The following is an 18530-nucleotide window of genomic DNA, read 5'->3' as shown; positions in this document are numbered from 1 at the left end:
ATTATTTAAATTAATTTTTAAAAATTTTAAAAATGGACATTTTAATCTAAAAAAAAATTAATATACAAATCAATCCCTAACATTTTTTTCATCAGACATAACAGTCTGCTATCTAAAAAAATAAAATTATTATTATTATTAATTGCACAATAATACTGTACTATAATTTTTTTTATATTTTTTAGACAAAAATAATGATAAAATTATTTATTAAATTCTTATGTATGTATTTATAATATAAAAAGTGGGGCAATTTACGCAAATAAAATAAATGAACAAAACCTTTACATAAATATAACATTGGCAATTTCCAGACGCAAATGCAATAAACGCAATTGTATATAATCCGCTACACCCTGTAGCGGAACTCAATTGCACGTAATCCGCTACACCTAAAAAAATATAGTTATAATCAATATTTATCTAAATTACTAAGATGTTACAAACTTTTATAATACTCCTAACATTTTTTAAAATTGTTTTGCATAGAAAATGACTTAAAATGGCTTAAAATGTCCTTTATTCTATGCAAAACAAACCCGATTTTAGAAAGTGTAATTTTTTTAAACATAAGCCAACCCGGTTTTCCACACTCTTCATAATCTGCTATAAGGTGTAGGGGATTATGAGTCTTGCACCATATGAGCATAAACCGCTACAGGGTGTAGCGGTTTATGAGTAACGCAGCCCTCAACGTAATCCGCGCGATAGCCTGTAGCTGATTATGTGCAATTGAGTTCCACCACAGGGTATGACGAATTATATACAATTGCGTTTGTTCCATTTGCGTTTGAAAATTGTCAATGTTGTATTTGCGTAAAGATTTTGTTCATTTATTTTATATGTGTAAATTGCCCATGTATTAATATAGCACAAATATTTTTATATATTTGACAAATTTATTAATATAATATAAAAAATTTTATACATAACACATAAATATTTGCGTATAGTATATAAATATTTGTACATAACACAAGTTATACATGTGATTTAGGATAATTTACATAAATAAATTAAATAAAAAAATTATATAGATATCCTAAATTAAATTTGATTACATGCATATTTCGTTTTATTCTCTATATAAATCGAATTAAATAAATTCGATTTACACTTTTTTAATATAAATCAAATTACCTTATTCGATTTACTACTAATACAGATTATTGACATTAACTTTAAAACATAAATGTCAATAAAAAATAGCTATTATTTGAATTCAAATAAAATATTAAAAAATCAAAAAAAATAAAAATAAAAATATTGTGTTTTAGCTCAAATATTAAAAAATTTACATTTTTACAAACTTATGAATTTAAAACGAAACAACAAATAATTTCTAAAAAATTCATTAAAAATCATTCTTTGACTCGTTAATATCTAAAGAATCGTTATTGAAATTTTTGATATTGAAATAGTTATTAATATAAAATATAGCCTTTTAAAATAGTACAAGTTAAAATTTAAATTTTTAAAAATCAGAAATAATACATAATTATAATGTTATACAATATAAAAAAATCAATTAAATTTATATAATTTAAAAAATAATTAAAATATTATGTCAATTAAATTACCATTTGATTTGAGAAATAGTTCTTATAATTTTTTTCCTTAATGGTTTTAAATTGAACCTTGGAAATTTTTTATTTTAAAAAAATGAAACAAATACTTACTGTTTCTTGAATTGGATAAATCATAAATCAAATTTAAATTTTAGCATGAAGTTGAGATAGCACTAATAAAGACCAAAAGGATTTGTCCATTTCTCCGGAAATTGGTTTCTCTAAAGTCTAAACAGGTGAATGCAAATTCCATAAAAATCTGCAAGACATCGAGATTAGGTTCATTGAAGACTTTGGAGACAGTGACAGGAAATGGTTGCCAGAATATTCTGAAAATAGTCATGCTAAATATACATTAAAATTAATTATTAATATAAAATATATATTAAAAATAAATTAAATAATACATATATTTATATAAAAATATATAATAATTAATTTAATAAATTTTTAATATATAAATAATATTTTTATTTTGTAAAATATTAAATAAATGATTTTTTTATTAATATCAATCAATAATTTTATAATTATTTTATTTATCTAAAATTTTAAATTTTAAATTATAATTTTTTAATTTTAAATTTAAATTTTAAATCTAAACACTAAAATTAATTAATATTTTCTAACTAAAAATAATTCTTTATACTTTATGGAATATCTTTGGAATGGAAAACTCAAGGCAGAATTGTGAGGTGCACCTTAATTACAGCACTGAGAGATGAGGGCCTCCATTTTAAAACAATATGAGTGGTTAATTGTGTAGCTGCTTGAAGACGACCATATAGGATATGAATTTAATTTTGATGCACCTGCAATGTAAAATAATTTTCAATCTCGCTACGTTATTAATAGCATTTTTATCGATTTCTGCCAATTCTTATTTATAATTGTGTTTAATAGAAGTATCTTTTTGAATGTGTCTAATAAAAATATTTTTTTTATGTCTGTGTTTAATAAAAATATCTTTATAAATATATTTTTTGGATGTGTCTCTTTGTATATATATGTTTAAAATATAATAATTAATTATTATTGGCAATAAGTTGGTAAATAATGTGTTGGTACCCTATACTTTTCTAATAATTTTATACGTGTATCTAATTATGCATCAAATTTAAGTACTATTTTTATTAACCGTCGTAAATAGTCGTTCAAAAGAACAGATATGATTGTACAATTGTGTAAAATATTTTATGATATCAGTGTATCAAAATTAAATTAATAGGATATACCCCACATTTTCTTCACATGTTATATATGTATACATATATATATACACAAACATATTTCGAAAAAAAAAAAAGGTATATAAAAAAGATGAAGAATGAGCAGTAGTAGTATGATGAAAAGGGGAGCTATGGCTGGCATTTCACAAAAGCATTATAGCAGTAATACTAACAATATTCGATCTATAAGCTTGCCAACAAGATCACATCCAAGCACAGCAAGGGTTGAAGAGGAGCTGAACAAGCTGAAATCATGGGAGCCATCATCATCATCATCAAAGGTAGTGGAAACAATTTGCTGTGGCCTTCATGACCTTAAAGAGTTGTACAAGTGTGTGGTTGAAGATCTTCTGAATCTTCCACTGACTCAACAAGCACTATCCCAACACCACAATGAGAAATGGGTTGATGAGCTTCTTGATTTCCCTCTAAGATTCTTGGAGATCTTGGGGGAGACAAGAGATTCCATCATGTTGCTCAAAGGGAATGTTGGTGAAGTTCAATCAGCACTCAGAAGGAGAAAAATGGTTGGTGATTTTGGTATTGAAAACCATGTCAATTCATATTGGACTTTGAGAAGAAACATGAGGAAGGAATGCACAAAATCTCTTCTTTTATTGAAGCATTATGTGGATCACTCTTTTGGATCATATTCTCCACCCTTGGATCTTAATCAGCACCTATCTGCAGTTGTAAGGGTTCTGAGAGAGTCTAGTTTGATCACAAGTTCAATCTTTCAGTCACTTCTTGTGTTTCTTTCTTCACCAATCTTCAAGTTTAAGGCTAGAAAGTGGGATTTTGTGTCAAGATTAATGAAGAAAGGAGTGCTTGTATGCAACAATATTCAACAAGACAATGTGAATGAAATAGAAAAGGTGGATTTAGCACTCTGCAGAATGGTTGTGGATAATAATAATAATCAAAGCAAGGATTTTGAGACTCAGAAGATTATTCAATCTGCACAAAGAGAGATAGAAGCTCTGATTTTAGTCATTGAAGGGCTTGAGAATGGATTAGAGGGCTTGTTTAAGCACCTTATTAATACTCGAGTATCTTTTCTTAATATAATTTCTCCCTGAAACTATATTTAATATCATGAACATTCTTTTTTTTTTATAATGAATAGAGTCTTATGTCTACTTTTTGCATATATTGTAAGCATGTGTAGTTTAGAACTTAAGTTTAATGAGGTTATATATCTGCATAAAGTTTATTGATGCTTTTATCTAAATGTAAAGAGTTGTTGCAAATTTTGTTAATCATATTATTATTTTCACAACTTTGTTATTACATCATTTTTGTTTTAATCTCTCTGCAGTCCATATAGTGGTTCACACTCTATAGCCATATAGTGTAAAATTTGCTATTTCAATGCTGCAATTCAATAACAACTTAGTTGGTATTCCTTTTCTTAAAATTAACGACACTAACATACCTTATGATTAGAGCGGCAAAAAAAGAAATATAAATTTATTTAGAGAAAAGAGATATTTATTCATCTATAAAAATAATGGCACAATTTATCTACTTTTTCTTTAATTTTCTATTATTATTATTATTATTATTGTTGTTAAACTTTTACTAAACATATCCTAAATAATTTACTATATATAATGGGAATATGCGAGAGAAAGTAAAAAGTTGGTATACAATTTTTTTTTTCAAAATATCTTTTATCATATAATTTATAAAAAAAAAATTCTTAACTCTAAAAATTAAACCCATGTCATTTTGATTTTAATGTAACATACTTATTATTTTAGTTAACTTCAAATTTATTATTATTATTATTATTATTATTATTATTATTATTATTATTATTATTATTATTATTTAATTAATAAATTTGTGGATTAATTAATACACACGACAACATTAATTGGAGTGCATAGTTCAAATTGGTAATCCTGTTTGAATGATGCTTATGACTATGGAATGAGATAGGGCCCTTCCAATAATTGAAAGAACAACAATAATAAAACCACCAGTCAATATACTCATGTCCAACCCTATAAAACTAGATTTTTTTAGTCACTTTCATAGTGTCATTATTTTGATCTGCTATCCAATTTATGGGTTCTCATCATCCATCAACCAATTTTGATGTTACATAATTATTGTAGTTATAATTGTGCACAACTGCATGTATTAATCATTGTTTTACTCTCTATTTTGGAATAATTAAAACTAGACTTTTACTGATAAATACGTAAACATAAATAATTATGTCATTCAGAATGGATAATTACTCTAATATGTGACTTAGAAGTTAAGGAATCATGTTAATAGTTACTAAGAAATCAATAACTTTAGTTGGAATTATGGTATTATGTATGTGTGTGGTTCATCAGTTAACAGCAAACAATTTCTTGAACACCCAACTGGCAATAATAACAACTAACAATTGAGGAGATAATGGGACCGATGCATTAATTGAAGAAAATATTACTACGCCGGGAACTTTATTTTGCTCACTAAGAAAGAAATAACTTCTTAAGAGTTTGCAATTCTTTTTTTTGTCAGAACTCAGAACATATTGGAATGTATTTATTTAATAACTAGAATGAGGCTAATGCGTTATGCGAATTCAAATAAATGAAAACAACGATTAATTAATATCTATTTTTATTATAGAGTAAACTACCATTTGTACCCACAAAAGTTAAAAATGCTGACATATCTACCCATAAAAAAGGAAATTATCATTTGTACCCATAAAAAATGGTTTTTACAAGCAAAATTATCTAAACCCTAAAAAATTATCTAAAATCCTTAAATTACCCTTCTCTCCACCACTACCACTATCATCTCCTCTCTCTCTCTCTCTCTCTCTCTATTTTCTGAGCTCGTCGCCGTCGCCATAATCCGTCAACTCTGCTAACTCCTTCCTCTTTCTCTTTCTCTCACTTTCCTTCTGTGTTTTGCTTTTCTCTTTCTTTTCTGCTTCTTCGGATTCTCAACCCAAAAAAAGGACTTCACCATTATCAACAACAACAAAACCATCTTCAGATTCTTTACCCCCACACTCTCTCTTATCTGCAAAATCTCTTATCTTCACCACCACACCACCTCCTTCACCCAATCACCTTTCTATCCCTAACCCTCTTCACCTAGCCACCAGCCCTCTTTTCCTTTCTAATCTCAAATTCTACCACCACCCCCTTCACCCAGCCACCACCCTCTTTCCCTCCAAAACTCACACACGGAGATATTACACACACACCCCTACCCGAGGAAGAGGAAGAGAAGATGAGGGGGAGCGAGACCGCACTGGCAACATGGGGACTCGCTGCCGCTATCGCATCATCGTCTCCGTTGTTGAGGGAGCCCAAAGAGGAGATGCGAGCCAGAACCAAGGAAGGGGGAGTTGTCACCGCCGTCGCGCCCTGTTACTGTCGGCTCCGTCACATCTGTCGCCGCTATTGATTGAGTCCGTCACTGTCGTTGTCGCTGGTCTGGAAGGAAGAGAGCGCAAGAGATCGGAGAAGGAGGAGAGGGCGACAGCGCCGATGGGTGTCACTACCACCATCGTCGTCGACACTGTTCAGTGAGAAAGAACCATTTTTTCTCTGCTTTTTCTATTGTTGTTGTTGTTGTTGCTGCTGCTGCATGTGAAGAAGATAATGATGGAGGTATAGTGGTGGTGGTGGTGATAGTAGTGATAAAGAAATTGAGATGGTGGTGGGATTTGAGATTAGAAAGGAAAAGGGGGGTGGTGGTTGGGTAAAGAGGGTTAGGGTTAGAAAGGTGATTGGGTGAAGGAGGTGGTGTGGTGGTGAAGATAAGGGTAATTTAGGAATTTTAGGTAATTTTTTAGGGTTTGGATAATTTTGCTTGTAAAAACCATTTTTTATGAATACAAATGGTAATTTTCTTTTTTTATGGGTAGATATATCAACGTTTTCAACTTTCGTGGATATAAATGGTAGTTTACTCTTTATTATATAAAAATTGATATTAAATTTATGTAAAAGGAGTTTATAACATATAGTTCCTTCTCCTTGTATCATGTCAACTATTTTGAATAGGTGACAATCATTAAAAAACTTTTTTTGTTATTAGATTATCTTATTTATTTTAAGAGAAAATTTCACTCTCCTCCTCAACGAGTTGCTAAAATGACATCCTCTCCCCTCTATTTTATAAATATACATTTTTCTCCCTTCTGACTTTTAAAAAACATCCTCTTTAATCCATTTTAAATTTTTTGTGTTAACTAGTGTTAACTTTATCCATTTTCTAAGAAAAAATAATTTTTTTTTGAAAAAAATACCCATTAACAAAAATTTTATTTTTTATCATTAAATTTTGCTTACCAAAATAACCTTTAATAAATTATTCTTTTATTAATTAAATTTTATTTTTACTAAAATATTTTTTAAAAAATTAATAATTAAATTATTTTTTTTAAGATACAATACCCTTCAATAATTTTTTAATTATTAAATTATGATTTTACTAAAATTTTTGTTAATAATTATTTTTATATTTACTATTAATTTTTTGATATCAACACATGTTATTTTAATATTAAATAAAAAAATCTTACCACTGTAATATGTATAACAATTAATATATATTGACATTGAAAAATAATCTTATTAAAATTTTTTATTTAATAGTAAAATATAAAAAAATTGTTAACAAAAATTTTGGTAAAATTATAATTTAATAATTAAAAAATTATTGAAGGGTATTTTAGAAAAAAATAATATAATTATTAATTTTAAAAAAAAATACAATTTAATCAATAAAAGAATAATTTATTAAAGGATATTTTGGTAAGTAAAATTTAATGATAAAAAATAAAATTTTTGCTAATGGGTATTTTTAAAAAAATATTTTTTTTTAAAAAATATTTTTTTTAAAAAAAAATGGATAAAGTTAACATTAGTTAACACAAAAAGTTTAAAATGGATTAAAGAGGAGATTTTTTAAAAATTAGAAGGGAGAAAAATGTATATTTATAAAATAGAAGGGAGAGAAATGTCATTTTAACATTTCACAGGAGAGGGGAGTGGAATTTTCTCTTATTTTAAATAGGTGGCAATTATTAAAAAAATTATATTATATATTTTCTTTCTTTATTACAATAAAAAATATATTCCATTCATTAATACGCTTAATTAATTAAATTTACTACATATCATTACACATTTTAGTATTATATAAATTTTTCTATAACTAATTATGAAATAAAAGCTCATCTATTATTTTAAAATTTTTTTATTCAAATTAATAAAATATATTTATTGAAAGGTATAATGTATAGATGAATTATGATTTTAAATACCCATTACACATTTTGAGCGAGTATACAGACTAAAAAATTTATTAAGTACACAAATTAAGTACTGTGTAATCAGATATGATATATTTAAAAAAAACAAAAAATACTATTGCACTTGGGATATGGGTTGTACATACTGAATATCCAGGATATAGTCGTATAGAAATCTTGGTCAGTATTCAAAATATGTACAATAATATAAGTACATTTATTTGTATTAATTTTACATATATTTTTTATGCATTTAAAATTTTAAATTATTAATTTTTTTAATTTAAAAATTTTATAACGTTATTTTTTTTAAATCAAATATATAAACATAATTACACATACAAGTAGGGCTGGAAGTGAGCCGAGCTAAGCCGAACTAGACCAAGCTCAAGCTCGGCTCACGAAAATTGAGATTGGCTCACGGCTCGACTCATTAACAATCGAGCTTATTTCTTAAGCTCAAGCTTGGCTCACCAAGAGCTCACGAGCTGGCTCGAGCTAATGAGCTGGCTCAAATATAAGAAACATAGATACATAATCTATAATTTTATATCAATAAATTATAACTTATATATTTTTAAAAATATTTGAAAAGATCAATTTTATATATTGTTTATCTATCAATAAATTATAAATTTTTTATTTAGTCCTATATTAAAATTATATGTAAAAAATAAATATAAATATTAAATAATTAAGATTGTTATATATATATAATCGAGCCAGCTCACGAGCTAATGAGCTGAGCTTATCCAAGCTCAAGCTTGGCTCATTTAATTTATGAGCTCAATTTCAGGCTCAAACTTGGCTCACCAGCTCACGAGCTTAGCTTATCGAGCTGTTAACGAGTCGAGCTCGAGCTGGCTCATGAGCTGGCTTGACTCACTTCCAACTCTACATACAAGTATAATAAAACAAGTACGTGTATTTATATTGAATTGAATTAAATCGCTAATTTAAATTATATTTATTTAAATTTTAAATAAAAAATTGTAATTTTAAGATTTTAAATTATTTTAATAAAATTAGATGAAATAAAAAAATAAAAATCAAACCAATACAATAGTATTCAAGACATTATTTTGACGTATCAAATCTTAAATTGATTTTGCACATATGATGCATTTAAAATTTTAAATTATTAATTTAAAAACTGTATACCCTTTTTTTTGGGTCAAAATCGAATATATAAACATACGAGTACATTTATTTATATTTGATTGAATTAAATCATTAATTTAAGTTATAATCATCTAAATTTTAAGTTAAAAATTTTATAATTTTAAGATTTTAAATTATTTGAATAAAATTGAATAAAATAAAAAAAAATCAAACCAACACAATTCTATCCAAAATTAGGGGTGTTTGCGGTGCGGTTTGATTTGGTTATTTGAAAAAAAGCCATCCGATCTGATCGTTTATTAAAACTGCAGTTCGATTTTATTCGGTTTTTGTTCCAAGATCATCCGAACCAAACCAAACCAATTAATTCGGTTCGATTTATTTAATTAATTCAAATAAAAGCCATTATACCATTTTACCGTCACTAACAAAAAGATCACTAACAAATGAGCAGAAACACAACAAACTAAAATAATTAACAATTTTACAAAAACAGCAGAAGCAGATAGAACAATGATCAATCTGACTCAAATTACTAACAAATTAGCAGAAGCACAACGAATTAAAATCATTAACAAATGTTGCAAAAATAGCAGAAACAGATGGAACAATAATCAACCTGAACTGAATCAAGAAAATCAAGATACACAACCAAACTAATTCCAAAAGTTTTACAAAAATGGTGCACCAATTTCAAACTGAATCAAGATATAGAGCCAAACTGAATCAGAAATACAACCAAACTAATTCCACAATTTTCATGTGGTGCACTAATTCCACAAATTCTTCCTATTTCACCTTCCCCTTTCCTGCATTAACATTGAATAAACAAAAATTCAGAACTAACCCTAAGCCAGAATTACCTTAAATCAAAACAGAACAAAAAGTTCAAAATTAAAAAATAAAATCTGAATCCATAAGAAGACTAAACCAGAATTAAAAAAATAAATAGAATCAGAACAAAAAAACAACCTGAGATGGAAGGACAACACTGCTTCAATGACGGAGAAGAAGAGACTGGACAGCGACACGGCTTCAACGACGAACGAGAGACGGGCGACGAACGGCAGCGGCTTGACTGCGTCTGGTGCGTGCTGCTGCAGTTCGTTGAGGACGACAACGGCTGTTGGTTCATGGAGGAGACGACTGCTGGAGAGGTGGTGTGTGGAGCCGTCGAGGATGAGGGACAGAGAGGAGCGCTACGAGCCTACAAGGAAGGGAGAGGCATCGCCGCGATGGTGCTGTCCAGCGACGTCGATGGTGGAGAAGAAGGAGGAGGTCCGAGCTGAGACACAGCGCTAGAGAGACTGAGAGAGAGCTCGAGGAGTTAGGGTTCCTGGTAGGGGAGGGTGGCTGCGGCTAGATTAGGAGGAATTGTGGAGGAAGGCTACTTTAGGGTTTTTCAATAACACCGGTTCGGTTTGGTTAGGGTTTTCTCTAACAAAACCGAAAACCGAATTGAACCACAAAAAAACTGTAAAAAATTATTTTTTCGGTTTGTTCGGTTATCGGTTTTTTTAGTCCGGTTGGTTGGTTTTGTTCGGATTGGATCGGTTTTAAACATCCCTACCTTGCAGACAGCACCTCCCAGCACCTCCTCGCAGACAACACCACCGTCGCGGACAGCACCACCTGGAACCACGCAGCAACCAGCACCACTGTCGCGGACAACACCACCCATAGCACCGTTTCTGGCTTTGCGGAAAAACAGCACTGCCCAGCCACCCACAACATCGTTTCTGGTCTCGCGAAAAGCACCCAGTCACCGAGTCAAGTCAGATATGAAGTCTCCGAGTTAGGTATTTAATTTCTGTTTAATAATCATTGATTCATTGTTCAATTTCTGTTTCAGTGTATATTCTTTGCTGATTGTTGTTCATTATTTATTTGTTGTTGATTTACTAAAATTGCTTCTGATTATTGTTCATTGTTTAATTTATTTGTTGTTGATTTATTGAAATTGCTCTTGATTGTGATTCACTGTTCAATGTATTATTCAATGTATTTATTGTTGTGTTCTTGCTTTTGATTTTTGAAGCAGAATGTGAGAAGGACAATGAAAGAGAGGTGTTCACTAGGAGAGAAAGCTGTTTGGAGTGTGCTGTTGTAATAACCAGAAAAAAATAAACAAATACATAAGATGGTGGGACCACTCCTAAATATTTTTCTTCTTTCTCTAACCCTAGCCCCACACTCACTCACTTCTCACCGCCGCACACACCCTCACTCACCTCACACCCTCTTCCTCACAGCACACACACACATACACAGACTCGAAGGAAAAAGAAAGAAAGAAAAGAGAAAGAGAGAAGAGGGGAGACCGTGAGAAGAGAAGAGAGGAGGAAGGAGAGAACTGTCCACACCAAGCCACCACGCGAGGAGAGAGCCGCGCCTCATCACCGCTGGCCTGGAGCTCGCCCTTCGTATCCCGTCACGTTGCCGCCAGCCGCATTCAGCTCGCCGCCGTTGCGTCGCCATCAGAGGCCAGAACCGAGAGAGATGCGCCTGAGAGAGGGGACGAGCGCGAGAGAGGAGACGCGGAAGAAGGACTACCGCCGTTCTGCCTCGCTACCATCGAACTGCTACAGCTGTCGTGCCTTGTCTCCGTCGGCGCTAAGCCTCAACCGCCGGCATGCCAAGTCGTTGTCGCCATTGTTGAGAGAGAAGAGAGAGCTCGAAGAGAGAAACAGGATGTGCGAGAGGAGCCGCCGTGAATAGAGGGTTGTTCCGTCACCGCTGTTGCGTCGCCGTTCGGGTGAACCTTGGTTGCTACTGGAGCTGTTGATGCCGATGGAGCTGAGCCGTTCTTGTCACTAACCTAAACTATCGCCAACTCCACCTTGTTGGTGCCCCAATCCAAATTTTGCGCTCATTCATTCCATTCTACTGTCAATCTTCCTCATCTTGGATTTTGTCATTCTGGGTTCGGTATCTTCGGTCCCTTGAGACCAAGTTGTGAGAGGCTTTACATTTATAATTGTTTGATTGTGCATCTATAATTATTTTGACATATATTTATTATGATATTTGAATTATACTCACTATATTTGCCTTGAACGATTTTAAATTGATTAGAATAATTGATTTATTAGAATTAAATAATTCGTTTTTATGAAGATTATACTTTTGGAATTATACATGAGACCATATATATATTTTTTGATGAAGTTTTGCATTGTTGCAAAATGTTTGATTTTACTTGAATATCTATTTTTGAAGCATTGAAGTATTTGTTGGTAGTCACTTACTTTAAAGATTGTGAAATATGTTTAAAATTTCTTATGATTGAAAAATATGATTGGAAAAGATTTCTCATGATAAAGTATTATTTGATTTGATTTGATTCGATACCTTATATATTTGAAAGATCAAAGATTTGTTGTGTTTGAAATTATATGTTTTGATTTGGTTTGGGAGGCTCGTATTAGAAAATCATAGTTAACGACGGTTATGACGTTAACATAGATGCATCTGTCTCAGACCTCAACTAGCAGGGGCGTTGCTAGCCTAACGTGTAGGTCACACGTTGGATCAGTTATTCCATACGGACACACTAGAGGAAAGGGCTACCCATAGAGATAGAGCCGCCCAAGTGTGGACTTTTGATTTGATTTCTATATGAGAACTCCCTTATTGATTCACTTATTATTATCAACTATTATTTTCTAATTTAAATTATTTTGATATAATATTTATATGGTCTTATATCGATTATAGATATATTGTCTAGTCACTGACTTACAAAACTCACCCCGTTTTTCTAAAAAATATTTTTCAGGAACAATTACTTGTCTATGTGAGACTTTCTATTCAAGATGTAACGATCTGCAATGAGTACTTATTATTGACGAGTTCCTAGAGGTATATACTCCATATGACACAGACAAGGTCCAACAATTTTTAATTATTTTAATTTTTTTTAAAAATGTATAACTATTTATTTTAAAATTTGTAAAATATTTGTAACTTTCTCATTCAATTTATATTTGAGTATGTTAGGCTTGTTATAGGATTATTTTCCTGAGCGCCGGTCATGGCTCATTTTGGGCCGTGATAGCTGTAAGTTAAATGGCTCGTTTTATGTTCAAAATTTCCTTTCAATGGAGTCTAAGATTTCAAAATGTAAAAGGAACATAAAGAGTCTTACCTATGTGCCAATAAGTTTGTGGTTCTCAAATTTTCTCCATATATAAACTATCAATATGCTTTTTTACTGCTGTTACTTAGAAGTTCACACGCTGTCTGAAGGAAAAAACTGCAAAATAACTTTGGTGAAAATTTATTGTGACTGATTTAGATGCTCAAGTTAGATTCATATTGATGAGTTAGCAATTGGCTCACTGTTGAGTTTTGTGAAGAAAAACTCATATTCTAAGCTGTTCAAGTTGTGATGTTGATGGTTTGATGAATCAGAAGGGATTAAGAGAGGGAGAGAAATAAGTTCTTCTCATTGTTGGAGAGAATGAAAAATCCCCTTAGAAAATATTTGTTGAGTTATTACACTTTATATACTATGTACTTTTTATGTAATCTCACTAAAAAATAATTACAATGGTAAACCTATTATTGATAAAGAAATAATCTAGGTAACACCCTCCCGCAAGCTAGAATTGTGTAAATCTAACAATCATAGCTTGGAAACATTAGCAAGAAAAGGACCCGGTGGCAGAACTTTGGTAAGAAAATCAGCAAGTTGATCCTTGGAACGAACTGACATAAGATGGTGAGACCAGACAAATACTTTTCACGAACAATATGGCAGTCCACTTCAATATGTTTAGTTCTTTCATGAAAGATGGGATTATTGGCAATGTGAATAGCTGACTGGTTGTCACAGAATAGAGTGATAGACTTTTGAAGCGGCAAGCCAATGAAATCCATTAAGAAAGATAACCAACTAGCTTCACAAGTGGCAACAGCAAGAGACCTATATTCAGCTTCTGCAGAGGACTTGGCAACTGTGGTTTGCTTCTTACTCTTCCAGCTAATGAGTGAGTTCTCAAGCATGAAGCAATAACCGGAAACGGAGCGACGAGTATCGGCACAGGTAGCCCAGTCAGCGTCGGCAAATCCAGTGAGATGCAGATTAGAAGTAGAGGAGAAGAAGAGACCAGTTGCAGGTCGGCCTTTTAAATATCGGAGTACACGAAAAGCAGCCTGTAGGTGAGAAGTGGTTGCACAGTCCAAAAATTGGCTCAAACGTCCCACAGCAGAAGAGATATCGGGTCTAGTGTTTGTGAGGTAAAGGAGTCGGCCGATGAGCTGTCTGTAAATAGTGTTGTCTATTAAAATGGTACCTGATTCCTTTGAGAGTTTCTGACTATAATCAAATGGAGTAGAGAGAGGCTTGCAATCTAGATAACCAAAATCTCTGAGAAGGTCCATGGTGTACTTCCGCTGATAAATGTGAATTCCAGAGTTAGAGCGTGCTACTTCCATTCCTAAGAAGTATTTGAGATCAACAAGATCCTTTATTTTGAATTTGTCATCCAAATCTTTCTTGATGGAATTGATTTCACCAATGTCATTCCCGGTTAAAACCAAGTCATCAACATATACTAGAATGGCAGTGAAGCTTTCAGATTGTTTCTTGATGAATAGTGAATGATTATCAAAAAACTGCTTATAACCAGCATCCACAAGAGTCTGAGTGAGCTTAATGTTCCATTGCCTGCTTGCTTGCTTAAGCCCATATAGAGATTTTTGTAATTTACAAACCAAACCTGGTTGTGACACAGCCAAACCGGGTGGAATCTTCATATAAACTTCCTTGTCCAAATCTCCATGAAGGAAGGCAGTGTTGACGTCTAGCTATTTCAAATGCCATTTCTTTGCCGCTGCTAATGCTAACATTACTCGTAGGGTAGTCATTTTGACAACTGGACTAAAAGTATCACCATAATCTACTCCTTGCACTTGAGTGAATCCTTTTGCAACTAGCCTCGCTTTGTGCCTCTCTATGGTGCCATCGGGATTGAATTTTACCCGAAAAACCCATTTGCAACCCACAGCCTTCTTGTCTTTTGGGAGTTCAGTGAGACACCAAGTTCTGTTCTGATCTAGAGCTGTCAATTCATCTTGTATTGCCTTTCTCCAACATTCTTGTGCAGCCGCTTCCTCATAAGTGCTAGGTTATTGATTTGAGGTGATGGCTAGAGAAAGTGACTTATATTTTGGGGTTAGTTTATCATATGACAAGTGTTGTGAGATAGGATATAAAGAGTTAGAGTTGGCAACGTTGCTAGAGTGAGTTGTGTGGTTGTCATACAATGATAGTCCTTCAAATAAGCAGGCGGTTTCTTGACTCTTTCAGACTTTCTAGTAATGCAGTCATGTGTGATGTCAGAGTGTTGTGATGCAGGTGCATTGTTAATGTGTGGTGTGGTAATGGGTGCAATGGTGTGTGAGGAAATTGGTGAGTGCATTGAGCTTGAGAAATGTTCATTTGAATCTATGAGTGTGGTATGTGTGGGTGATTGCAAATGATGTGTGGCCTTGCTTGTTGCAATGAGAGCAAGCCAATGTAGCTCCACGACCTCTGCAATGGGAGGATCTGTTTGCCATGTTTGCCATTTTGAGAAATTAATGAATCATAGAGTAATAGGGATTCAGATCTTCTTCCTTCCAACTTGTTGATCGGAACAGCTATGTTCACCAAGAAAGAATCTTGCGAAATAGCCTCTCATCAAACTCTATTGGATGAGTTTGAAGGAAGAAGTAAGAATAGGGGAAAGAAAATTTCGAAAAAAAATTAGGGATAGAAAGAAAATGGCAAAATTGGATTGATCTCAATTCACAACTTTTTTTTTTAATAATTTGATTCACAGCTTGGTTGCTCTCCACGCTCACCGCACCATGAAAAAAATCTCATGCCCTAAGCTGTTCAAGCTGTGATATTGATGGTTTGATGAACCAGAAGGGATTAAGAGAGGGAGAGAAATAAGTTCTTCTCATTGTTGGAGAGAATGAAAAATCCCCTTAAAAAATATTTGTTGAGTTATTACATTTTATATACTATGTATTTTTTATGTACTCTCACTAAAAAATAATTACAATGATAAACCTATTATTGATAAAGAAATAATCTAGGTAACATTTTGTTTGAACTTTGAACTTGTACAAAGCTGTAGAAAAAACAAGTGCCTATATTCTTAATAAAGATTCTTTTCCTGCAAGCTGGAAGCAGTAGATTTGTGTTTATGAGTGTTATAGAAATTTGGTGAAATGATAATGTATATACCGGTTTAATTGAAGTATGTTCATGAAGAAGTGAGAAAAGTTGCACATAGTTGCTAAATTTAAAACACATCTAACATATTATTTGAAAAACCGAACCAAACGATTTGGTTCGGATGGTCTTGATAAAAAAATCAAATCAAATTGAACCGTAATTTAATTAAACAATTAGATTTATGATTTTTTCTTAAAAAATCGAACCGTACCGCAAACACTCTTAGTTGGAGGAAGAGTTAGTTATAAACCAAAGATAGATAGCAAACAATCTGATAAATCAGGAACAGGGACCACGCTAAGAGCACAAAAATAAAAGCTACTGATAGAAGATTCCGATGGGGTATCGGAACTCTTGTCAGCAACTGCAACTAATTCCTGCTCTTTTAATTTTTTCTCAAACTCTTTGATCTGAATAATAAATAAGAGCTACCATTTTTTAATATCAAATAATCGTGAGGATAATAGCAAGCAAATAAGATTCTTTTAATATAAGTAATTAAAGAAGAATAATACCTTTTCTTCCTTATTTCTGTATGTTTCCTTTTTTACCAAAATCTCATTTTGCATTTACTCCTTGCTTCTTCAAACTATACCAAAGTGTAAATAAAAAGTTATTTGCATATAACATGGTGAAATAAAATCATTTTTGATATATTACACTAAAGAATAACAACCTATCATCGTATCAAGAAAGAACAAGTTACATGTGTATATTTGGTCAAATCTGAATGATTTTTCTGACAAGTTAGTTGCTGCATCAAAATCCACAACAGAGAGATTACCAGTAGTCAGTGACACTGCTTTCAGTTGTTCATTTATTGCAGATAATGACATCAATGCTTCAGAAAATTCTTGTATCTCTTTTAGCTCGTTCATCTGAAACATTCCAACGAAAAACAAGAAAAGAAAAATAAAGTTTTATGCAAGGTTTAGAAAAACGATTTTTTATGGAGAAAAATTCAGAACAAACAGTAAAACACAAACAGAAAACAGCAACCATTCAGTCTCCAATAAATAACAGATTAAACAGCAAATTCAGATACAAAGAGAAAATTAAGAAAAAAAAAAAGATTAAATCAAATACAAAAAGAATACATAATAAATCAGCATAAACAGCAAAAGATTTAATCATTTTATGATTGTTCCATTTTCAACCTACAACAAAAAAAATTAACCATCAACAAAATTAACTCTAAATTTTAAAAAATCAATAACTCAGAATAAACAAAAATTAACCACATTAGTATTATACTCTTATTAACTCAGCAACTCATAATAAACCCAACAACCCACAATCAGAATTATTAACAAATTGAATAACTGAATTAAACTTGAAGCAAGCAAAAATAAATTGAACCCAGCAACCGAAAATCACAGAATAAGAATTATTAACAAATTGAACCCAGTAGCTTGGAATCACAGGAGTTATTAAATTGAATCACAGAATCAACTCAAAACAAGCAACTCAAATTAACAAAATCAATAAACAAACCCAGTAATTCAGAATCATAGAATCAATTTATTAACAAAATTTTAAAACAAGCAAAAATAAGTACAGAAAATCAGAAATTAACAAAATGGGTAAACAAACCCATTGGAGTAGTTCTTAAATCATGTATCCCTTTTTTATTATCATAATTTCTTTCTAATAATTTATTATTATAGAATTAAAAGTATTTAACTCAATTATCTTCTACCTTAAGGATTTTAAAGTTTTAAATATGTAATTAAATAAAAGCGTTAACATTTTTCACAAAATAATATCTCTTTCTTGGAAGGCAGACATGTTCATCAATCATCACTATTACTTTCCTGGAATGCTAAGATCTTGATGTTGATTCAAGAGTGCATGTTTCAATATTTTCAAATTCAACAAGTTTCTTCCGTTTGCAAATAAAAGAAAGACCGAACCCCCCCCCCCTCCCCAAAAAATAATAATAACACATGTAAGAAATACCAAAGGAAAAGAAAGAAAAGAAGAGTTTTGTGACTAATCTTGATATAAAATATGAACAGTAAAAGCTGCTATAGATTTAGTTTGTATTTCAAGTTAGCAGGTTAATAAATTTGGGAAATTTGAAAATTTTTTTTTTACTT

General features: G+C 31.4%; 1 protein-coding gene across 1 annotated transcript; it reads left to right on the top strand.

The window, feature by feature from the left end:
* The first annotated feature begins 2887 nt into the window (after positions 1-2887).
* On the top strand, positions 2888-3978 carry LOC107642523 (uncharacterized). The gene has a single exon (XM_088488649.1). It carries the CDS (start codon positions 2896-2898, stop codon positions 3874-3876), a length of 981 nt encoding a protein of 326 aa, XP_088344775.1. The 5' UTR covers positions 2888-2895; the 3' UTR covers positions 3877-3978.
* The last annotated feature ends 14552 nt before the right edge of the window (positions 3979-18530 follow it).

This window comes from Arachis ipaensis, chromosome B5 (assembly GCF_059453495.1).
Source record: "Arachis ipaensis isolate K30076 ecotype BB chromosome B5, ASM5945349v1, whole genome shotgun sequence".
NCBI classification, from domain to species: domain Eukaryota; kingdom Viridiplantae; phylum Streptophyta; class Magnoliopsida; order Fabales; family Fabaceae; genus Arachis; species Arachis ipaensis.
This window is presented reverse-complemented; position numbering and strand designations above follow the sequence as displayed.